General features: G+C 35.8%; 1 protein-coding gene across 5 annotated transcripts in view; it reads right to left on the bottom strand.

Annotated features, from left to right (window-relative positions):
- dync1i1a (dynein cytoplasmic 1 intermediate chain 1a) overlaps nt 1-26,007 on the bottom strand; it is a 186,054-nt gene that overhangs the window by 69,989 nt on the left and 90,058 nt on the right. For all 5 annotated transcript variants that reach the window (XM_073931923.1, XM_073931925.1, XM_073931924.1 and 2 more), the window contains one exon: nt 5,369-5,461. In XM_073931923.1, coding sequence (XP_073788024.1) covers nt 5,369-5,461 — 93 coding nt within the window. The remainder of the gene's footprint in view (nt 1-5,368; nt 5,462-26,007) is intronic.

Genomic DNA, 26,007 nt, shown 5'->3' with positions numbered 1-26,007 from the left:
GTTGCCTCACAGCAAGTAGGTCGCTGGTTTGAGCCCTGACTGGGCCGGTTGGCATTTCTGTGTGGAGTTTGCATGTTCTCCCCGTGTTGGCGTTTCCTCCGGGTGCTCCAGTTTCCCCCACAGTCCAAATACATGAGCTATTGATGAATTGAATAAACAAAAATGGCCATAGTGTATGTGTGTGAATGCGTTCCCAGTATTAGGTTGCAGCTGGAAGGGCATCCGCTGTGTGAAACATATGCTGGATAAGTTGGCAGTTCAAAGGACTAAGCTGAAGGAAAATGAATAAATAAAGCAAAAAATATTTTAACAAAGTAGAAAAATCAAGAAAACCATAAAAATAGAGAATTTAGTTTAACAAAGCTGTTTTGTTTAAATGCACCAAAATCTATTGTCCATATTTATTGAGATATAATTATTAAAAAGGGGACATTTAATTCAATCATTATTCATTGTTGTATTCATTTATGCTGAGCATTGTATATCAGTACAAATCAAAATGCTAATTAAAATATTGTGGAGATAAAAGCTAAACCACAAATTTACCTAATTACTGCGCCACCTATAGCCCAACAAGAGTGTGTGCTTGTAGTCTGATAAGTAGTGAGAGAGATTCGGGACCATTCTGTTAAATTTGGTGGTTCTAAAACTTACAGTTTTCACAGGCCAGCCCATTACAATTAAAATAAGAGTAATATGATGGAAAAAAAAGAAAATCAGAATGTGTTGCTCAAATCCCTAAAACACTCTAAAAATGACAAAATTTCAAATAAATGTAATATATTTAGTAATTTTTGCGTTTGTTAAAATATTAATTCATTGTATTTTCAAAACTTTTCATAGTGCTTTTATTATTAACCCAATTAGTAGAGAGACGTGGGCTCAAACACAGCAAACAAACAACTAAATGAATAAGTAAATACATTAGCGAACACACACACACACACACACACACTCTTTTCATAATCACAACACGCCCTCCTTTTTTGATGTTATTGCGTTTCTCCATTTTCTCCCAGACTATTAGGGGCCCGTCCCTTTGATCTGAGCCCACTTGATTTGCGTGCCTTTTTTTTTGATGAGTCATAAGGAAGACAAAAGCGTGATCAAAGTCAAGGCTTTCACAGTCTGCCTCTGTCCGGCCTCTCTCCAGTTATTTACCCTGTACACTTGCACAAAGAATGCACTCTCCGCTGGCTTTGAAGTCCACTTGCTGGGGTCTAGTGACATTAAAGTTCGATCAGGCCTGACCCAGAATGCCGCGGTGCGATAAGCCCGGCCCTCGGCCAGCGGGAATGCCATCTGATATGGCTGCAGGGTCACACGCGAGTGGCCGCTCAACGCTCCGCCGCTCCTGTTGGGTGACTTTGGGGATTTCGACATGTGGGAGGCCCAAAACATGAGCTGGTAAAATCAGCACAGGTAAGAATAGAAGTGTTCTGTACTGTACAGTAGCGGAGATGGTAATTAAATGGATGAAAATTCATTTACTCTCCCTTCACTTGTTTCAAAGCTGTATTTCATCTGTTAAGCACAAAAGAAGATATTTTGAAAAATGCAGGAAATCTGTAACCATTGACATCTAATGTATAATTTTCCTACACTTTTGTGTTTATTTTCTGTTCATATATGGTTGTGAGTTGCTTTATGGGATGTTGATCTCCGCTCTGTCGACTTTTGATGTTCAACATTCAACTCTACAGTTTAACAAAGTGACTTTTATTGACATTTTAGTCATTTTAAGCAATATAATGTATAGAATATATAGAATAATGTAAGAAATAATACATAGAGAAATAAGTCTGTGTAAAAGTACTTATTACACATTTTTTGTAGCATAATATACAACACCAACTCAGATAATCACTTTAAACGATTAAAAATGTTAATAAAAATAATTTTTCCTGACTTTACAAAGTTAAAAGATTTTTGGAAGATCAATGCATCCCATAATGCAATTCAAAAGCATAAATAAATAGGAGAAAACTGCTAATTTGTAGATAATGTTTTACTGTGTACAATGGATGTCAATGGTTACAGGTTTTCAGCATTCAGCAATTTTATGTTATAGCCTTATTAAAAAACTGAGTGATCAGGGGAGAAGGGCCTTAGTCAGGGAGGTGATCAATACCCCGATGCTTCAGCGTGAGAGAGGAGAAGCTTACAGAAGGACAATCATCTGTGCAGCAATCCACCAATCAGGTCTGTATGGTACAGTGGCCAGACGGAAGCCACTCCTTGCCTGGAATTTTCCAAAAGGCATCTGAAGGACTCTCAGATCATAAGAAACTAAACTCCTTGATCTGATGAGACTTAAATTGAACGCATTGCAGTGAATGCCAGGCGAGGAATTTGAAGAAAACCAGGCAGCGCTCATCACCAGGCTAATATATATATATATACAGACCATAAATTACAGTGCTTGCCGAGCATATATAATAGAAATATTAATAAATATTTGATTTACATTTAAATATTAATAAAATAAAATAGAATGATAGGACTTTCAATTAAAATAATTTAATTATTAATATTAAAATTATTTTTAAATAATTTTATTACTATGAATATTAATAAAACTAAATTATGCAGCATATTTAGCTATTTTATAAATAACAATTTAAAAGAAATCTTAATATAAGGATATATAACTAAATAAATAAAGAAATTAAAAATAAACAAATAAGTAAATATTGGTCTTTCTGATGACAATACATAATTGAAAATTTCATATATATTTGATATACATTAAATTATTAATATAATATAATATAATATAATATAATATAATATAATATAATATAATATAATATAATATAATATAATATAATATAATATAATATTATTTCCCAAATTTCAACATTTTGCTTGAAATTCTGAGTTTATTTCTCAGAATTTCAACTTTTTCCCTGAAATGTTTGCTTCAACTTTTGAATCCATCTATCTATCTCATAATTATGATTTTAGAAATCTGATATTTTGTCTTGCAAATTCATGTTTATATCTTACAAATCTAACTGTATATCTCATACTTGTGACTTTTTCTTGGAGTTAAGACTTTGTTCAGTAAAAAAAAAACTAATTCACAATAATGAAACTAAAAGACAGAATTCTGAAGCAATTCCAAATGCAAAAAAGTTTTTAACTTTTTATTTATTTATTATTTTATTTATTCATTCTGTAATGAAAGCTATTCATAGATAAAAATGTCAAACTACAATAAATATCACTGTCACTACAGTGTAATATTAATGCTCACTTTCTTTTACAGTAAGCAAACTGTACTACAATGGCAAGATAAACACCCTAATTCATTGAGACTAGCATCGCTAGCATACCAGCACAAGCTGTAAATCAGATTATTAGAGGCACTATGTCATCTTAATAAACCCCTCAATGTCATGTCACTCCACCCATGGCTTATTAACCGCTAACAGGATGTATTTCCTTCTGAAACATCAAAAGAAGGCGACAATAAACTCCCAGCTCTGCCAACACAGAAGGAACTGGAACTTTTCAGTGCATCTGGGAAATTTATAGATAGATCTGTTATGGTTTCTATTGGCACTTTTGGCACATGTGTGCGGAACATGCGTCGTTACTGTAAAGAGAAGTTTCTGAACGGAGCACATGCTGTTCTGTGATCAGCGTGCAGAAACTAATCTGCTAAATCTGTGCCAGGTGGACTTGGGAACATGTTTTCAGAAGAGGAAAGTTTTTGGTGCTAATTCATATATTTAGTTAGGACATATTATAGATTTTGTTTTTCTTTTTTACATACACACTATATTAAAGAAAACAAAATAAACTGTTGTATTTTATAATATAATATAATATGATATAATATAATATAATATAATAAATATAATATAATATAATATAATATAATATAATATAATATAATATAATATAATATAATATAATATAATATAATATAATATAATAAAATATAATATAATATAATATAATATAATATAATATATTAAATATAATATAATATAATATAATATAATATACTATAATATAATATAATATAATATAATATAATATAATATAATATAATATAATATAATATTTAGAAGAACATGCAAACTCCACACAGAAATGCCAACTGACCCAGCCGAGGTGGGAACCAGCGATCTTCTTGCTGTGAAGCGACAGTGCTATCCACTGCAGCATCGCGCCACCCTCTGAAAGGACACTTGTAAAATAATTGTTTAATGATTTTATTACTATAAATGTTTTAAAAACATTAAAGTATGCATAATATTTACACAGATTTTTATACATAACGGTTAAAAAATTCTTATTATAAGGAAATAAATAAATAAATAATAAAAACAAAATTTACACACCATAAATTATTGTGCTTGCAGAGAATATATAATATAAATATTAATAAATGGTTTATTTACATTCAAATATTAATAGAATAAAATACAATGATAGGACTTTAATTTAGGTCTTTAAATTTAAATAATTAAATTATTAATATTAAAATATTTTTTTCTGAATTTATAACTATGAATATTAATAAAACAAAAATATACATCATATTGAGCTTTTTTATAAACAACAGTTTAAAAGAAATCTTAATATAAGGACATCGAACGAAAGAAAGAAAGAAAGAAAGAAAGAAAGAAAGAAAGAAAGAAAGAAAGAAAGAAAGAAAGAAAGAAAGAAAGAAAGAAAGAAAGAAAGAAAGTGTAAATAAAGAAAGAAATTTTGGTCTTTCCGATGACAATACATAATTGAAACTTTTAAATATATTTGATATCCATTAAATTATTAATATAATATAATATAATATAATATAATATAATATAATATAATATAATATAATATAATATAATATAATATAATATAATATAATATAATATAATATAATATAATATAATATTTACCTTTAATTATGTCAGGTTGTAGAATTAGTGTAAGTCCATAAAAGCAAAAAATGTGTAACGCTGTATTGTGATTTTAGATTAGATTAGATTCAACTTTATTGTCATTAAACATGTACAAGTACAAGGCAAAGAAATGCAGTTTAAGAGTGCAATAGCAGCAGGTGCAGGATAAAGGTATAAGTTATAAAGTGCAGTTATAGAAGAATGGTGATATTTACAGATGGATGTACTATAAACATTATGTACAGGTTGTATTGACTATGAATAGAGATTAACAATAGATGAATATATGTACTATATATGTACTGGTTGCTATTAATAATCAGATGTGTGCAGACAGAAATGAACATAATTACAAATGTTCTGATAGGACTTTAAAATTAAAATAATGTTGAAATCCCTTCTGCTTTTGAGACATCGCTTTTGGTTTGATGATTTAGTGAGATTTACACCGACTCTCTTACCTTCTTTTGTGTCCTTGCTTTCTTCCTCCTCCTGCAGATCAGTTTCAGGCCCAGCTTTTGGCTCCGTGACCTCTTCATCCTCCTCTTCATCTTCTGAAAGAAACCCAGAAGGTCGCGTTCAGTTTCTGTTCTCTGACACCTGCCAAAACTCCAGCGCCTCTCAGTGACCCACACCGAGACCCACAATAATAGCTTACAGACATTCTCTACCCTAGCCATGTAACCATATCAAACCTTCTTGCTGAGGTAATTGTGAAGATTTTATCACGACATACAATATTCTCACTGTGGGTGTTCTTGTTAAAGGTACATTTTCCCAACTGGGGTGTTTAATTGTGAACTGTGCTTAAGGGGTACATTTTTAACCACTTAAGATAAGACTTTTGTGTCTCCCGAATGTGTCTGTAAAGTTTCAGCTTAAAACACCTAAACACCCATCAGATTATTTATTAGACCTTTCAGAATATTGAAAATTTCTGCTCTGAACACAATGTAGCTGTTTTTGTTGCCTGTGCCTTTAATACAAATGGACTAGTTCACCCCGCCCACCATGCCTGTCAGAGTGTGTGAGAGTGTCGCCATCTCCTGCTATGCCAGATAAACAGCACAGTGATAAAGGAAGCAGATCTCACATAACGTTTGTGAGAAATACTACAGTATAAACTTTCCCAATGATTATTTGATGTATTTGTTGTGGAGTTAATTTAAACCTTTCTGCAACGATGAGCCACACACAATGTCGTCACAAAATTCACACAGACACAAACACATAGCACAAGTGTTTAACTTTGCACTGTTTTTACACAGCACATGTGGCGGGATACATGTTAATATGGAAATCTGTTACATTACAAAATAAACCCGATTTAACGTCCAAAAACCGGGATTGAAGTGTCTTATTTTATAATTGTACTGAAATGAGGTTGTGGTGATTATTTGCAGTGATTTTTACAGCAAATTACACCAAAATACTAGGTGTTACTCTACCCTGTGAGCGTTGACAGGTCTTGTGCACACAAAACGAAACAGGTAAAGGAGAGAAGATTTTCCACAAATTAATCGTGTTTGGTTAGTGTCACTAAATATACTTGGGCGGCCGTTGATATACTTGGGCAGCCCATCCAAGTAAAGTCTATGTGCAGGAAGCACAGATACATTTACTGAATATTATTCTGCAAGACCATACAATAAATTCCGATTTCGTAGTCTGCGTCTTTCACCATATCAAAAACTGCAAAAAAGGTTTCATTAAATAACAAATTTTTATATTGTTAAAATTTGGGGACGAGCATTAAAGACAACATTATTGTTGGTGCAATAGCCTAGTGCAGTGGTTCTCAAACTTTTTTCCCCAAGTACCATCTCAGAAATAAATTGTCACTCTAAGTACCACCAGAATGACTAATTTTGAAATGAAGTAGCGTAGTTGGCCAAATTAAGCAGCTACAGCACGAGTCATATACATAGAATTTTTGATCAATTTTGAAATGTGTGTTGCATGTACATATGACATATTCGTAAAACATTTTGAAATCTAAACATTAGCTTGTATGTAGATTGGTAGGGAACCTGTTTTTCTCAGAGGATATCAAGCTGACAAAACATTGCTTCACTCTGATACAAGTTTTATTTATGGAGAAATTAAAAAGCACTGCAGTGATTGGGTGTTCTGTGTTTGTCTGCGTTAACTAGCCTAACAAAATTATTTTCCATAAAAAATATGAGGCTAATTAGTCGGTTCTTGTCACGTGACTCGCGGTGCAGCATTCTGAAAAGTTACGATGTTTTCAACTGTGTATGCCTGGAATACGCAAGTGCGTTGTGCTGCAGTTCTTACTCATTTTGCTAGACTGTAGGTTAAATTTTGGCCCTCAATTGACCTACAGTAGACGTAACAAGAGAATACGGTCATTTTTCAAAATATTTTTTTTTCTAAATTAATGATTGTTCAGACTTGGAACGGAAATAATTAATGATTTTTTGTGCGGCCAGGTACTAATTGATCTATAGACTGGTGCCGGTCTGTGGCCTGAGGGTTGGGGACCACTACTCTAGCGTGTATCATCTCTTCAAGCACCACACACCTCTTTCTCTAGTTCTGCGCCAATTGGATTTATTTTTAGCAGCTGATGACGCACTAAAGTAAACATTTTAAGCACAGCGCTTTGATCGTAGGCGTTAGAGAACAGCCAATGCCGATCACATCTGTGTTATCGTATGCATCAAATGATGAAAATTGTGTTCATTTTTCTTTCATTACTCAGTGATTGCTCCGCGTACCACTAGAAGTAAGCCTGCGTACCACTAGCGTTACACGTAGCACAGTTTGAGAACCACTGGCCTAGTGGTTAGCATGCTGACATATGGTGCAATTGCACTTCAGGGCGTCCTGAGTTTGAATCCTGGCCCGAGGACATTTCCTGTTCCTTCCCCCTCTCTCTCTCCCACTTTGCTTTCTGTCTAAAATTCTACCCTATCCACTTAATAAAAAGGCCAAAAATAAAATTAAAAATGATAATATTGTTATTTTATTTATATTTAAAAAAATCTTAAATCTTGTATTTGATTTCAAGGAGATTTAAAAAGGCATATTTTGAGGTGCTCACAGCAATAACACGCATGTTTATTATCACAGGATACTACGTTGAATATTGGCACATTTCCATACCCGGCTCACAATCGCACTCTGTACTAATCAGACATGCTTTTGTTTTGGATCAACACGGCCTGGTGTGTTTTTTCTTTTGGGCCGACTGGGATTTGCACAGCTGCATTTTCACAACCGTGAGCTCTAAAGAAACAACACAGTCAGTTAAAAAGACACTTCCTTGGGTCCCACAGAACATGTGTGCTACACGTGTGCATGAGTTTATGGATCCAGACGCACAGATACCCCACAGAAACGGCAGCTTTTTGCACTCCATCAGCCCTCCAGTCTCCTGCACCGGGGCCGTGCAGACCCTGAACACTCGGCCCTTCATTAACCCAGTCACCCCAGTCAAAGAGGCAGTGCAGACCTGCCGCTCTCAGACACCTGCTCTGGGCCAGCAGCAGCAGGACATGTGACCCTGACCCAAGATTATTTACAGAAACTAAAAAATCTAAAAGGCTAAAACTACTGTTCAAAAAAACACGATAGAATTTTCCATGAAACTTGTATTTATAAATCTGTAAAAAAAAAAAAAATGCTACAGTATATCATCTGAAGAATAGTCATATTTATCTGGTGCTGGCAAAAATTTGTTGAGATTAATCACATAATAAAGTTTGGTTTTACACAAAACACTTTACAAAACTATATTCACTATATATTATTAAAAAAACTATCATATACATAAATATTTTATATCTGAATATAAATAAAAATGTTCTCAAAAATATGCATGCCTGTCTGTTTTTATGTATACGTCATTATTATACACAGTACACAACCTTTAATATAGTCAAAACACTTTTGATTAATCCTATATTATACATATTGATATTTATCAGATGATATAACATATTATATGGTTGTTTTTAAAGTATATAATGCAGTAATCATGCATAATAATGCTTGAATTCTAATGCATTAAGAATACAAACCAAAAGATTTCTCACATCAGGTGCAACAGATAAACACATCAGCCAAGAGCATCTTTATATAGAAAATAAAGATTGGTGTTCATAATTTGAATCAGAATATTTATTGTTGTTTTACAAAAAAAATAAATGATGTTCAATATATAATTCTCTAAAAGCACTCTAAAAGCTATTAAACTGAATTCCTTCTAAATAAAATGTTTATTATAAAGTTTTCTTTTGTATGTTGTAGTGCCGTATTATACAATGTCATAGTAATATTTTGATCTCCCGAATGCAATAGAAAAATATTGGGAAATCTCTGTAGACTGATGGCATTTCATGCCGTACAGCCTTATTAATGTTAAAATGTGAGCAAAATCACCTGTATTGTCATCATTTTAGACATTACACTAGAGAATCATTCAAACACTAGCTCTAAAGTGATGTTTGTGAAGTAGCAACGGTTTCAGCTGTTCTGACATCAAATGTGGAAAAAAATGGTGGAAAAACGTAGTTCCTCTTACAAAAGGGTTTTGTGGGGTCTGTGTCTGATTTTCCTTTTTATACACACAATTATGCCATCGAACTATATATATATATATATATATATATATATATATATATATATATATATATATATATATATATATATATATATATATATATATATATATATATATATATATATATATATATATATATATTAGTGCTGTCAAAATTAATATGGCATGCGATTAATTTGAAATATTTAACGCGTTAAAAAAATTAAGGCTATTAACACAGTTGCAGATTTTTTTCCTGTTGTGGTCGACGTGTGTTCAACATGGGAAGAAATATGGATAAGACCAAGGAAGCCCTTTTTGAAGGAAAGTGTCAGTATAAAAGCTCTCCAGCTTTTCCTCCACAGTTTCATCTAATTTAAAATGTTTCATTTTTAATCTTTCAACATTTGTTTTCATGGAGTTTGATACCGCATAGCAAACGGAAAAAAAAAACCTCCGCATTTCGTGACTCTGTCGTCCTTTAAGGTAATCAAAACCGCTGATTACATGGTAGACTCTTAATAAGAGTATTATCTTAATCATATTAAAATCTGAGTATTTGTTTCCATGTAAATGTATCACTGAAATGGCAGATGATCTTGCGAGCTGTCAAAGACAGCACATTCCTCTGCCTTTCAGCATGTAGCCTCAAATGTGTCATTAAGTTTGATGTTTTTCACCCCTAAACACAACTTTTGTAAAGTGTCTGCTTCATGTTACTGTGTCAGAATCCTTGTGAAATATAGCCACACTTTAGAACACTTAGTTTAAGCAAATTTGATGAGTGCGATCATGCGTGTTGAATCTGAAGGCGAGATTAATCGCGATTAATTGCAAAAAAAAAAGTGTAATTAATTAGTTTGTTTTTTTTAATCGATTGACAGCACTAAATATATATATATATATATATATATATATATATATATATATATATATATATATATATATATATATATATGCATATTTATACCAATAAAGTGAGTTTTTCCTCAACACAAGATAAAGATAAATTATCTGCCAATAGGCTAAGAAATATATTCTTGTTTTTCCTTTTGAAATAATATAATTTTGCTTAGGTTTTTTTTAGCATTTCTAAATTTAAAACTCACTTAATTTTGACTTAATATTTTTCAAAACAAGACAATATGTTTTACTTGTCTGGAAAATCCTTCTTGATTTAAGAATTTTAAATAACAGGACGAGAAACAAGACAACAAATCTACTTTGGAAAAGCATTTTTGCAGTGTATCTGAGCATCTGTATAAATATGCATTTACTGTATTTGTGTTTTGAATTTTTGAATCAAATTTTGTAAATGTGAATTACACTGTTCATTTATGAATTTGATTTGATAAATGTATTATTTTTGAGACTGATCTAGCTGTATAGTCAATGAGGATGAGGCTCTTGACCGTAGCCGACACCTGTAGACCAGCGCACATACAGTCTCTCTCTGTGGGCTTGTTTTCCTGCTGAACCCCCGTGTTAGAGGTTAATGATTCAGGGTCGAGCTGACAGTGGGTGCCCAGTGTGCAGAAGGAAATGATCTGATCGTGCCAGACGACTTGTTCAACACCAGTGTATTTGTGTTCACACCAGTTAAAAGAGCCTGCAGGCACGCTAACAATGATTCAAGCCTTGCAAGAATGCAGCCCATGACATTGTTGTGAATGACGCTGCAGTGTGACCGATCTGCCGCCTGTGTTTATTTATTAGGGTTTAATCTCGAACGATAATGTTATCTGTATCTACTTTGAGGCTCAAATATGCATTGTGGGAAAAAAAAATTATATATATATATATATATATATATATATATATATTAATTTATTTATTTATACACAAACTCACACTTTAAGTAAGCCTGTACAGTTTTGCTGTGATGACAGCGCAAATTATTTGACTAGATATTTTTCAAGATACAGCTGTTGGACAAAATAATGTACTTTTGAGGCTTTTTATTTGCTGAGAATGTAGCTGTTTAGATTGCAAATACGCTGTTTATTTATAAGGATAGTGCCTATTGTAAATATCCATAATTTCAGAGATTCAGTGCATTGGCGTCCGTCATACTAAACAGAGCAAAGAAGAGTCGACGTTCCAGCCCAAGATAGCCACAAAGGCTGCATAATGAAATCTTAGGGAGAAAAACAGCATTTTTTTTCAACGTTTATTTCAAACTAAAGCTGAACAAATCATAACAGAAAAGGTAGGTGACTAAGTCCATCTCTCTCTTTTGTATATTGTAGTGCTGTATTTATACCACAGTAATCTGTTAGTTTTTGGTTTGCTTGTGAATTTTTGGGGATAATTATAGTGATCTCCCAAATGCAACAGAGAAATACTGGGAAATCTCAGTAGACTGATGGCATTTCATGCCGTTTAGCCTTATAATCTTAAAATGTGAGCAAAATCACCTGTTTTGTCATTATTTTAGACATTATGCTTGAGAATCGTTCAAATACTCATTTTAAAGTAACGTGTGTGAAGTAGCACCGGTTTCTGCTGTTCTGACATCAGCTGCAGATGTGAATGAACTGCAGAAAAAAGTAGTTCCTCTTAAAAAAGACTTGTTTTTCTTTTTTATATACACGATTATGCTGTCGAACTGTTGTATAAATACATCACACTCGTAGCAGTATATACATATACACAAATATATACACACACATACACACACACACACACACACACATTTAGTATATATATATATATATATATATACACACATTTAGTGAAAGATACTTTTGGGTAAGGCTTTTTTTAATGTTAACATTGAGCATTATTGTGATCAAAAAATTTCAACAGAAGAGACACAGAGTCAATGCAAACGGTTTCTTAATTTTAAGAGAATAGAAAATAGAATAGATCTAAATAACTTTTTTAAATTTGTATTCTGTAATATTTTGTATTTTAGTTAATCAAAATGATACTTTTCTGTATTTATCCTGGATGCTGCAATCTACTGTACATAAAAACAAGATTACACTTGCATGCACAAACAATGATTAAATAGGGGAAATAATTAGCAAAAATCACATTTATATGGGGCAACAGGGTGTAAATATAACCAGCTTCTAATGGTAAAAATTATTTCAGTTTTCGATAATCACATTTCACTAAAATAGTGTGTATAAACACTTTGACTGACATTTTCCTTTTATCATTAAAGGGGGAGAGTCAAACCCATTAGTGACGATTTCTCGCTCATTAGCATAGAAGCCCTGAGTAAGAAGCATCCTTTTTGCCATTAGAGTTTTAACACTGCTGCTATGGTGACGCTTAGGCTCATCTGAATTTAAAGCAACAGTCACCAAAACAGCACAGTTTGGACCGAAACCAATTGCCATTCACTTTGAAAGGATGACGTCAGGCGTTGCCGAACTGCATCGTGGATCCGTCTGCGCCCCTTCAGTGGCATTGCTGACTGCAGAAGTTAGGACTTTCTCAACTTTTCAAGCGCTAATGGAAGTGTCAGCCAATCAGATCGATGTATGCAAATACCCCAGCTCAGACAGTAGCCAATTGCTGACTAATTTCATTGGCTGACGCTGCTCTATCGATTGCATCAGCTCAAACTTCAGACACACCCTCTGTCAAGCATTGACGCTGAAGCCCCGTGTGATTCGGGCATAAAAGAGTCAGTTTTAAAGAGTTATAAAACATTATTTGAGTGGTATTTTGATCTGAAACTTCACATAAACACTCAAGAAACTTATTTTACATCTTGTAAAAATGGGCACAATAGGTCCCCTTGAAATAGTTTTGTATTGTTTCTAGTTTTTGTATTGTTTCTAGTCCAAATATCTAAAAAGTCTGAAATAATAAAGCATTTTCTAGACAAGTAAAAAAAATATTGGTTTGTTTTTGGAAAAATCCAAAAAAAAAAAAAAAACATTAAAACAAGCTGAATTATCTGTCAATGGGATAAGCAAAATAATCCTGTTTCGAGACTGAATTTTAATTTAATAAAAAAATATGATAATAATAATTATTGTTTACTTATTTCTGAAAGCAAAACAAAATGTTCTACTTGACTAAAAAGTGCTTCTTGATATAAGAATTTTAAGATTTTTAAACTAAAAATACTTTTTTTTGCAGTGCAGAGATGATTGATTATTAATAAATTTCCATTGTTTAGTACACATCATTATGCTTCAATCTCCACTGTCAATCACTATCAGGATTGTTTGCTAAAGCTATGAATTAAAGGTCATGATATTTTAAACAATGTTCTGTTTGCTGCAAACTGATCGTTTCTCTTCATATCCTCATCATAAATCGCATTGGATAAAAGCATTCACTAAATGACTACGTGTAAACAAGACCTAAATGTATCATCAGCAGCCCCAGGTATTAATATTGTGTTGCATTTATACACTTGTCTTTAACTATGGATGCGCCAGAAGCCTTAAACCTGCATTTTATGAATCACCAAGGACCGTTTCAGCTAGAATAACCTTATCTAACATTCTACTAAAGAAATACATCTACACTGTGAAAAAAATCAGTAAATTAGCAGTTTTCCGTATTTTGTGTGTATCTTGTTTTAATTGTTTTATTCATGCTTTTGATTTGCATTATGGGACCTTGATCTTTCTTCCAACAACTTTTAACCTTTAAAGGTTAAAAAAGTCACTTTTAATAACATTTTTAATAGTTTAAAGTGAAATTTTGCCTAGGTTGGTGTTTTATAATACACAACAAAAACTTTGTAACAAATTGCCAGCACTTTTTCTGTTATATTACAGATTTATTTCTTCGGTAACTCTTATAATAACTACACACTATAAATCATTTATCAAGCATTAGCAAATAGTGAATTCATTATCCGTTAAGCATAAACTCTACATTAATAAACTTTAGTAAGCTGTTTATAACTGCAGCTACAAATGCTGTACTCTTGACTTATAACCACATTTATAATGTGCTTAATAATTGTATTTTCATACTTAGTAAATTATTAATTTTTCATTACTAAATTAAGTATCGCATTATTTACAAACCAGTTGTATTTAAGAGTAGTTGAGGGTTTTTAGGATCATTCAGGATGAGTTAGTAAATGATTAATAAACTATTGAAATCAACGTTTATATGTCTTATTATTCAAGCATATATTAATGTTTACTATGTATGTTAATAAATGCTTTATTAACTCAACTTCACCTAGTTTTGTGACCTAATCTAAAGTGAGGACTATTTATGCTTTATAAATCCCTTATGAATGACAAATAAAGGCTCAGTTAAATTCTAAACAGGAAAAATTACATTATTCATTCCTATTCAATTAAAGATACACAAATGAAACTGTACTTCAAATAAAAAAATAAATCTTTGCAACCTGATCTAAAATAAAATCCCTGTAGAGTTTAAACATTACATTTTATTACATTGTTTAATTATTATATTGTAGTTTTGTCCAGTTTTGTTGTATTTTGACACTCCTGTTATTCAGCAATGTTTAAACTTTACAGTAGTTTTACATTTTAGAAAAGATTGCAAAGATTAGTTCATTTGATCCTGAGCCTTTAATTGTCATTTATAAGGGATTTATAAAGCATAAATATTCCTCACTTTAGATAGTCACAAAACTGCATAAAGTTGAGTTAATAAAGCATTTATTAACATATTAGTTGACTATTAGTATATGCCTGAATAATAAGACATAAACGTTGATTTCAATAGTTTATTAATCATTTACTAACTTATTCTGAATGATCCTAAAAACCCTCAACTACTCTTAAATACAACTGGTTTGTAAATAATGCGATACTTAATTTAATAATGAAAAATTAATCATTTACTAAGTATGAAAATACAATTATTAAGCACATTATAAATGTGGTTATAAGTCAAGAGTACAGCATTTGTAGCTGCAGTTATAAACAGCTTACTAACGTTTATTAATGTAGAGTTAATGCTTAACGGATAATGAATTCACTATTTGCTAATGCTTGATAAATGATTTATAGTGTGTAGTTATTATAAAGTGTTACCATTTCTTCATATACTATTTATTTTACATTCTGTTATTTCAAACTTCTAAAATGTCAATAAAAGTCACTTTGTTAGACTTTAGAGTTGAATTATCAACAACAAATGTCAACAGAGCAGACATAAACATCCCATTATGAGAATCACAATCATAAATAAAAGGAACACTTGTAAATCACTAAATACGGAAACTGTTAATTACACATATTTTTTTACAGTGTACATCTGAATTTACACCCAATCAAATTATCCCTTTAATACAATATGCATGCGCTTTGATCTAAAGTCGTGCTATTTGAACATAAAGCAGCACAGAGACAATTGATTCCCCAGAGGCTAAATGTGTTTCTCAAAGTCTGGCCCTGGAGCAAGTGTGGTTTAGCTGCCGAATGTGAATGCGCTTCTGCGCCAGAGACCAGGGGAAAAGAGGAGTCCTCAGACCCAGACAGGCAGCCAGCCAGGCCAGGCCGACCACACCACCACGCACTCCTCTGGCCCTCTTTCCCTCTCCTCTCTCATCTGTTTCTGCCCCGGGAAGAAGAAGAAAGAGCCCTGACTTTGCTGCTTCCCTCCAGGGCCTGACAGAAATAAAATAGCGCAGGCAAAAATCCGGGACACCTCTCGCATACCAGAAGAGCCACACGCTAGACAGGCTGTCAGAAAGTTTTGGATTTGGATTTGCGAGTCTGTGACCTGATATGACCAGGTCTTGGGGAGAGTCATCCGCACGAAGCCGCCAGAAGTGTTGACCACACAGACTGGGGGACAAAGCAACAACAAGCCTGATTCATGGCTGCGGTCGAAGGGTTCGCAAACAACGTCGCAATATATCTGCAGATTTCGTGACACCCCATATCGCTCTGCAAAACATCAGGACTGTGGGCCAAAACACAGTGAGAGAAATTTCAAGGGGGTTTGGGAATTTGATTATGCCAAAAAATTGCATTATTTAGAAAATATAAAACGGGGAAATTAGTTTTTATGTCTGTTTTTTATTGGGGTTGACCACACACTCAATAATAAAGGTACAAAATCTGTCACTGGGGTGGTACCTTTTCAAAAGGTAAACTTTTGCACCCTACAGGTGGGACATTAGTAAGGGTAGGGTACACTTTTGTACCTTTAGGGTTCACTTTTGTACTCTTAAGGTACTATGAGGTACACATTTGTGCCATGTGCGAGACGCTTACAACGGAGATGAGGATCCACATGTTGCTTATTACAAGAATGGTCAGGGAGGCAACGGTCAACAGGTCAGACATGTACATGCAAAGAAATCCAAAAGTCTTTCGGATGAGACATTAAAAGGAGGTCCTGAATTTCTGTGGTCAATAAAAATCCCATGGCACTTCTCGTAAAGAGCAGAGGTGTAACCCCGGTGTCCTGCCCAAAGTCCCTCTATCGGCCCTTACGATCATGGCCTCCCAATCATCCCCTTCCACCGAACTGGCTCTATCACTGTCTCTCCACTTCCCCAATAGCTGGTGTGTGGTGAGCGCACTTGCGCCGTTGTCCTGTGGCTGCCGTTGCATCATCCAAGTGGATGCTGCACACTGGTGTTGGTGTGGAGAGACCCTTCTCATGATTGTGAAGTAATTTGGGTGTATAGCGATACACAATAAATGCGCTATATAAATACACATTACATTACAAAGTAGTGGTCAAAGAACAGGCAATTAGTTGGTACAGGCAGCATTTAATCAAAATGATAACATAAGGCAAAGGGTCAAAACACGGCTAGGCCAGACAATGGAAAACACATCGTAATGTCACAAAACAGTTAACAAGACTATGATGTGTGTGTCTGTGCTGTATAAATAATCCTAGTAATCAGTCCTTGAGCAGGTTCTAGCTGTGTGTATATGATCAATGGAACACCGGAACAGGTGTGTGTACGGAGTGCATGACGGGATTTGTAGTTCATACAGAATTGTATTCCAGGTAAAGGTGCATGTTGATCAGCAGCCACTAGATTGCTGGTGATCTTAATAACTTGTACTTTGTATGTATTAATAGGTACCTTTTAAGGACCTGTTAGAAACAAAAATATACCCTTCGAAAAAGTACCACCTAAGTGACAAATTTTGCAGCTTTATTTCTGAGAGTGTAGCTGAAGACAAAAAAACAGGAATATATGTTTTACTGTGCAGTATGTAATAAAAACATATTCTGAACTTATTAAAATATGTAACAAAAAGTGATCAGTATTTTTTTTAAAATACTGACTATTGACAGTATTTTCTGATGTTTGCATTTTAAACAGGCCTTTCTTATTTGAATATAGTATGCAAACAAAATAATCAGCAATTTTATCTTTATACAATAATGACATTTCTGTCTGGAAACATGCGCAAAATGGTGCATAATGAAAGATGTCATGAACAGAAGATCACAAAAATACATTAGCCACCACCTAGCAATACCCTAGCATCCATCCCTGAATACACTAGTGACTGCACACCGAGATTCCAGTATCCACAAAAAAAGCAACCTAGCAACCACTCCAAGTGTATTAGCAACTGTACAGCAACACCCTAGCAACCACACAAGTACCATAGGCACATCCAACCTTGAGGCGGATGGGCTACAGCAGCAGAAGACCACACCGGGTGGCACTCTGGTCACCTAAGAACAGGAAAGAGGCTACAATTTACACAGGCTCACCAAAATTGGACAATAGAAGATTGGAAAAATGTTGCCTGGTCTGATGAGTTTCGATTACTGCTGCAAAATTCAGATGGTAGGGTCAGAATTTGGCATCAACAACATGAAAGCATGAATCCATCCTGCCTTGTATCAACGGTTCAGGCTGGTGGTGGTGTAATGCTGTGTGGGATATTTTCTTAGCACACTTTGGGCCCACTAGTACCATTTGAGCATCGTGTCAACACCACAGCCTACCTGAGTATTGTTGCTGACCATGTCCATCCCTTTATGACCACAGTGTACCCATCTTCTGATGGCTACTTCCAGCTGGATAACGTGCCATGTCATAAAGCGCAATTCACCTCAGACTGGTTCTTGAACATGACAATGAGTTCACTGTACTCAAATGGCCTCCACAGTCACCAGATCTCAATCCAAAAGAGCACCTTTGGGATGTGGACAGGAGATTCGCATCATAGACAAATTTATTAATGAAGCAACTGTGTGATGCTAACATGTCAATATTGACCAAAATCTTCAAGGAAGATTGTTAAATCTGCCACGAAGGATTAAGGTGTACCTAATAAAGGTACAAAATAGGGTGTACCTAATAAAGTGGCCGGTGTGTGTATGTTCCTTTTTTGGTAATCTATCGCTTTAAACACTTCTGTGAATGGCAAAAAGTATGACAATGAAAAGCAAGACTGCTTTAACACACTCCACCCTGGTGCTTAATACAGGTTCACTCTGTGGGAAGGAACATTAGGAAGCATCAACCCCACAGGCCTGAAACTGTGGACCTGCCTCGCAAGGTAATGACATCCCCAATGTACCTGTCTCCAATCTCCTCTCGCTTTCCTCAAGCTGCTCCGAGAAATACAAATCCAGCACTTGTCAAGCTGCTAAACGTAATGACCAACACAGCAGCAGCGCTCAATCAAATCGAGACTTCCATCCTTTAAACCACAAGCGTATCTCAGGGTGTAGGACTCTAATTAACTGCTTAATTAGGCAACAGAGGGGGAAAAAAAATCAGGATTTGTGCAGGGGCTGGGAAAGATTAGTTCTGGTTATCACGTATTAGAGAAGCGGTGGAAATGTAAAGGGATTGATTTGTTTAAGAGGGCGAGAGAGAGTGAATGGCTTTGAATGTGGTGAGGAGGATCTTAGCACTTCCCGCTCTGAAGACGCTGCACGCGATTTACCAGAAGCTAATGCTTCACAGATGGACGTGGTCATGAAGACACGAGTGCTGAAGGAGTGCACTTGTCAGGATCACACTTGCATTGAGTTTTGATGATGTTAGACCAGCTTAAACTGGTTTATCTTTAAGGCCAAGGGGGTTGTTAAAGTAGAAAGTCACTCTGGAGTGCCTCAAGGTGACTTAAAGGGATAGTTCACACAAAATTGATCATTCAGTCATTATCAACTCCCACTTCACTTGTTCAAAAACAGTTTGACTTTCTTCTGTTGAGCACAAAAGAAGATAGTGTGAAGAAAGCTGGAAACCTGTAACATTGATTTCTGTCAGGGTTGCCGCTGGGGTGGGGGGTGAAGGTAGTTAGGACGATTCTAAGGGCCCCGCGATACAGGACACTGACACCTTAACAACCACAAAAAATAGCTTAGCCACCACCTAACAATACCCTACCAACCACCTGTAAATACACTCGCAAATGCACACCAACAACCTAGTATCCACAAAAATAACCTAGCAACCACTCCAAGTACAATAGCAACTGCATACACCTTAGCAACCACAAAAATAACTCAGCCTCAACCTAGCAACACCCTAGCTAGCAAACACCTCTGAACACAACAGCCAGTGCACACCAACAACCTAGTATTCACAAAAATAACCTAACAACCAATCCAAGTACACTAGCAACTGCCTAGCAAGACCCTAAACTCAACTGCACACCAACACCTTAGCAACCACAATAATACCTCAGCCACTACCTAGCAACACCCTAGCAACCACCTACAGTATGAATACACTAGCAAGCGCACACCAACTATCTAGTATCCACAAAAATTACCTAGCAGCCAATCCAAGTACACTAGCAACAGCACTAGCAGATACATAGCAACACCCTAAACACTCAACTGCATACCAACACCTTAGCAACCACAATAATACCTTAGCCACTACCTAGCAACACCCTAGCAACCACCTACAGTATGAATACACTAGCAAGCGCACAACAACAACCTAGTACCCACAAAAATAACCTATCAGCCAATCCAAGTACACTAGCAACTGCACTAGCAGATACATAGCAACACCCTAAACACTCAACTGCATACCAATACCTTAGCAACCACAATAATACCTCAGCCACTACCTAGCAACCACCTACAGTATTAATACACTAGCAAGCGCACAACAACAACCTAGTACCCACAAAAATAACCTAGCAGCCAATCCAAGTACACTAGCAACTGCACTAGCAGATAGCAACACCCTAAACACTCCACTGCATACCAACACCTTAGCAACCACAAAAATAACTTAATCACCCCCTGGCAACACCCTAGCTAGCAACCAACTCTAAATACACTAACAAGTGCACACCAACAACCTAGTATCCACAAAAATTACTTCGCAACCAATTCAAGTACACTAGCAACCACACAAATTAACCTAGCAGATACATAGTAACATCATCAAAACTAAACTGCATACTCAACTGCTCACCAACACCTTAGCAACCACAAAATTACCTTAGCCACCACCTAGCAACACCCTAGCTAGCAAAATACACTAGCACGTGCACGCCAACAACCTAGTATCCACAAACATAACATAGCAACCACTCCATGTACACTAGCAACTGCACTAGCAGATACATAGCAACACCCTAAAAATCAACTGCATATCAACACCTTAGCAACCAGGAAAATACCCTAGTCACTACCTAGCAACACCCTGACAACCACCTACGAATACACTTACAAGTGCAAACCAACCTTTTAGTATTCAAAAAATAACCTCGCAACCACTCCAAGTACACTAGCAACTGCTCTAGCAGATAATTAACAACACCCTAGCAACCGCACAAATTAACCTAGCAGATACATAGTTGCATCATTAAAACTAAACTGCATACTCAACTGCTTAGCAACCACAGAATTACCTTAGCCACCACCTAGCAACACCCTAGCTAGCAACTACCTCAAAATACACTAGCAAGTGCACACCAACAACCTAGTATCCATAAACATAACATAGCAACCACTTCAAGTACACTAGCACCTGTACTAGCAGATACCAACACCTTAGCAAGCACAAAATACCTTGGCCACTACCTAGCAACCACCTATGAATACACTAGCAAGTGCACACCAACAACCTAGTATCTACAAAAATAACCTAACAACCACTTGCAACTGGACAGCAACATCCTAGCAACCACACAAATACCCTAACAACCACTTAAACAACTTCAAAGACCCCTCTGTGCCTCCATCATCATCATCCCACATGAGAGTTTAACACCTCAGTGAAAAGCAAAGCAAAGTGATAGCGAAAACAATGCCGCCAAAAGCAGGATAAGATGCCATGGATTAAACAGGAGGAGGACACGACTCTTCTTTCATCCAGCGTTTTATTGGACCAAGCTGCACTGCTCCAGGCCTCTGGATCTGGGATATGGAGCTGATTAGACAATCAAAAAAATCCCCTCATCTGACAAGTGGGGATTTTTTGTGTCTGCGAGGAGGCGGAGGGTGTTTGTTTTCCTCAGGGCCTCTGAAACACAGAGAGACTCTGAACTCAAGGGACCGGGGGTATTTCCATATGGGGCCTTAGACACAATATGAAGGACATCCCTCCTGACAAGCGGCTATTTAGGACCAGGGTTCAAACACCTTACATTCTTTCATTTACTTTACAGATTAGCCCCTTTATTAATCTGGGTTCGCCACAGCGAAATGAACCGCCTTATCAAGCACACGTTTTACGCAGCGGATGCCCTTTCAGCTGCAAGCCATCACTGGGAAACATCCATACACTCTCATTCACAGACATACACTACAGACAATTTTAGCTTATTTAATTAACCTGTACCGCATATATTTTTGACAACCAGAGCACCAGTAGGAACCCCACACGAACACCTAGAGAACATGCAAACTCCACACAGACATGTCAACTGACCCAGTCTAGACTCAAACCAGTGACTTTCTTGCTGTGAGGTGATTATGCTACCCACTGAGCCTACGTGGCACCCTTAAACACCTTTTCCGAAGTCAAATTTAAGCACTTTCCAGGTGCATTTTCAAGCAATTCACAAGTGTGGCAAATTACATTTTTACATACAGTTGAAGTTTGAATTATTTTACCTGTTTTCCCTCAATTTCTGTCTAATGGAGAATTTTTTTTTTCTTTAACACATTTATAAACATAATAGTTTTAGTAATTCATTTCTAATAACTAATTTATTGTCTTTGCCCTGATTATTGTACATAACATTTTACTCAACATTTTTTAAGATAATAGTATTCAGCTTAAAGTGACATTTAAAGGCTTAATTTATTTATAATTTATTTAATTTTATTTTGCCAGTAACATCACACAAGGGCCTCTTCGCCCTACACCTTTGTGTATTACTCTGCCCACATACAGCCAGCAAAAAGCAGAGACTCTACAGTTTAACAAATATTACTGCTGTTAGACAACAAAATGTACTTTTGAGGCTGTTTTAGGGTGCTTTCACTCCTGTAAATCGATTCAGTTATTCCGAAACAGAGATTACAATTGTTACATTGTTGCTCTTTGCTCTTGGAGCGGTTCGCTTTCACACTGCAAAGTTTCTAAACGGACCAAAAGAGCTAAAACAAGTAACGTACAAGTAAACTCTCCTCACATTGGTCAGAGTGTCAGGGTTTATTTTGCAGCGTCCTGCTCAGCTGTCAGGAGAGGTGGTGGTTTGGTGGTGATTGACAGGGTGCGCGCGCGACATGTCTGAGGAGAGACGCGGTGGGGAGGGGTGAGAAGTGTGCGCGACGATGCCTATTTGAGGGAGGGAGACGCAAGATTACCGGGAGATCATCACTCGTTTGCGGGCATCCGGAGACTCGCGAAACTTCCCGTCCTACTCATAACTCTCTCTTCATATAGCCGTAAGCCTATTACATATGCATAAAACACTGTGATATAACCGCGTTCGGATGGGATCGCTTTCTCACTACAATCGAACCGCTCCAGGGTTCGTTTCAATCGAGCCGAGACCACCTAATTCAAGCGATCTCGGAGCGATTACTTTGGCGCGGAACAGAGCGCGATTGCCCTGTTCACATATGCCAATCGAACCGCACTAACTGGGCAAACGAGATACGTTCCGAAACAAAAGTATAGGTGTGAAAGCACCCTTAGTTAAGAATGTAGTTGTTTAGATTGCAACTATGCAGTTTACATGTAAGAAAAGTGCCTATTTTAAAATATTTACAATTTCTGAGAGAGCTCTTCTGCGGCTATTAGCCTGCCATAGTGTAGTATGCCAAAGACGGTTGATGTTTTCTATCCACAAGATAGAGACAGAACCGCATAATCATCCCTTACACTTAGAAGCTTATAGCAGTCAGATTTCTAACTATAGCAGATCAAATCATTATTAAACTGGTAAGCATACCTTCAAACATTCCCATTTTACATGGGAGTATCCTGTATTTCAGACCAATCTCACGTAATTTCACCCACCAACCTTTTTGGTATAGTCGCTAAACACCTCCGGGTTGCCACCTTTGGTACAGTACCCGATCGCAGTGGCCGCCCAAAACCTGCTGCATCCTATCCCGGTTCTCAACTGTATTGTTCAGAGACCTCACACCTCACACCCCTCTCCCAGGTCTCCCGAATTTTCAGAGACATGTTGGCAGGTAAGACGATCTCTCTCTTTTGTATGTTGTAGTGCTGTATTTATATCGATTTGCTCGCATATCATTAATGTGTGTTGTGTTGGCAGAAAGAAAGAAGCAAAGCCTGCATATGTTTAGTATTTTTCCTTATCGCAAACACAACAGCAGTCTGGTAGTGATTGTGTTGCTTTTTTCGGGGTTAATTATTGTGATATCCCGATTGCAACAGAGAAATACTGTAGACTGTAACACTGTTAGAAGATTTCTCTGTAGACTGATGGCATTTCATGTCACGTTTAGCCTTATAATCTTAAACTGTGAGCAAAATCAGCTGTTTTATCATCACTTTAGACATTACGCTAGAGAGTCATATAAACACTAAAGTGACATAGGTGAATTAGTACACAGCTTCTGCTGTTCCGACGTCAGCTGCAGATGTGATGAATGGCGGAAGAAAGTAGTTTCTTAATAAAAAGGGTTTTTTTAGACTCTCTGTGTTTGATTTTCTTATTCATATACACAATTGGGCCGTCGAACTGTTGTATAAATGCAATATCACACTCGTAGCAGTGCGATATGGCTGTATATCAACGCACACCTCCCACCAGTGCTGATATAAAACCATATCGCACTACTACGAGTGTGATATTGCTTATTAATATATACATAAATATACACAAATATGTTATACTATCATGTTTATATTTGCAATATATTTAGCAAATTTGAACTTTTATTTTGAATGTGATTAATCACGATTAATTGTTTGAGAGTACTAATTTACTTTTATTTCATGCATTGTTCATTCATGAAGTGATATCTCCACATGTTTTCTTCACCCACAGTTTAAGCAAAGGGTGCAGATAAACAAAAAAGACAGGCGGATCACGCCACAGGCACATGTGCAAACTCAAGAGTATTTATTATATGCAAAGGCAAAATTATTTATTTTATTTCTTTATTTAATTAATATCAACATTTTACTATCATTAACTATTTATTTAAAATTTTTATGCAAAACCAAAAAAAAACATTTTTATTTATTTATTTGTTACTATTATTAACTATTTATAAACATAAATTAGCACAATTACAATTTCATGCAATTTATCCAAAATGTATCACTTCTCAAAAATAAGCATTTAAAATTCAAGCATTTGCAATTAATTTCAGCACCCACACGAACCCTGTAAGACACAAGTTCAGACCTACATCCATACATGCTCGTTCCTCCTTCAAAAAGCAGCACACTTTCAAATTAGGCTTCAGAAGTTGGGTGTTGAAGTGCCTGCAGACCACAACAGACACACAGCACTGAGGAGGCGGCAACGGCAGCATGAAAGAGGCCTGTAATGTGGAGCTGGCACGACAAATTGTGCCTGAGACAAAACACTATCTCTCTATCGCACCCCTGCATGGCACATCACCCACCAGAGAAACGTTCTCACATACTCATGAACTCCGCCAGGGTTCACAAGTCAAAACGAGCCTGCCATTATTGGATTATGCTTTACAAGAAAATACTTACACATTTTCACATTTAATAGAGCGCATGAGTCCACGTTTTCACTGTCGAGCAGAGTTGATCAGTAAAGTGTTTTTCCCATATTAGAAAATGTTCTATAAGTATTTGTCAAAGGCATAATAAGTAAGATATTATTCTTTCAGTAAAACATCCAAAAAAGCACCAGAACAGTGTTATATACTTTGCTGGCTTGTTTTCCCAAGAATGTTTAAATCCAGTGAAATAAGAGACTTTATAGTAAAGAATGGAGTCGCATGCTTCGCTCAGGTTTGATTATTTTTTTGACTTCAAGAGTCATCAAATCTTGACAATTCTGTGGGTCTCCCCTACCAGTTCTGCTCCTCTTATATTCTGCTGAATTAAGGTCAGGTGATTGGCTGATCATTCTAGCAGTTTATTTTCCTTTGCTGAAACATATTAACAGTTTCCTTGTCTGTGTTTGAGATCATTTTCTTGTCAAAATGTCCACTCTGGTTTTATCTTCATCATCCACTAATGTAGATGTTGGA

Source organism: Danio rerio, chromosome 19 (assembly GCF_049306965.1).
Source record: "Danio rerio strain Tuebingen ecotype United States chromosome 19, GRCz12tu, whole genome shotgun sequence".
NCBI classification, from domain to species: Eukaryota; Metazoa; Chordata; class Actinopteri; order Cypriniformes; family Danionidae; genus Danio; species Danio rerio.
The sequence above is the reverse complement of the archived record's forward strand: the minus strand, read 5'-3'. Positions and strand labels throughout refer to the sequence as shown.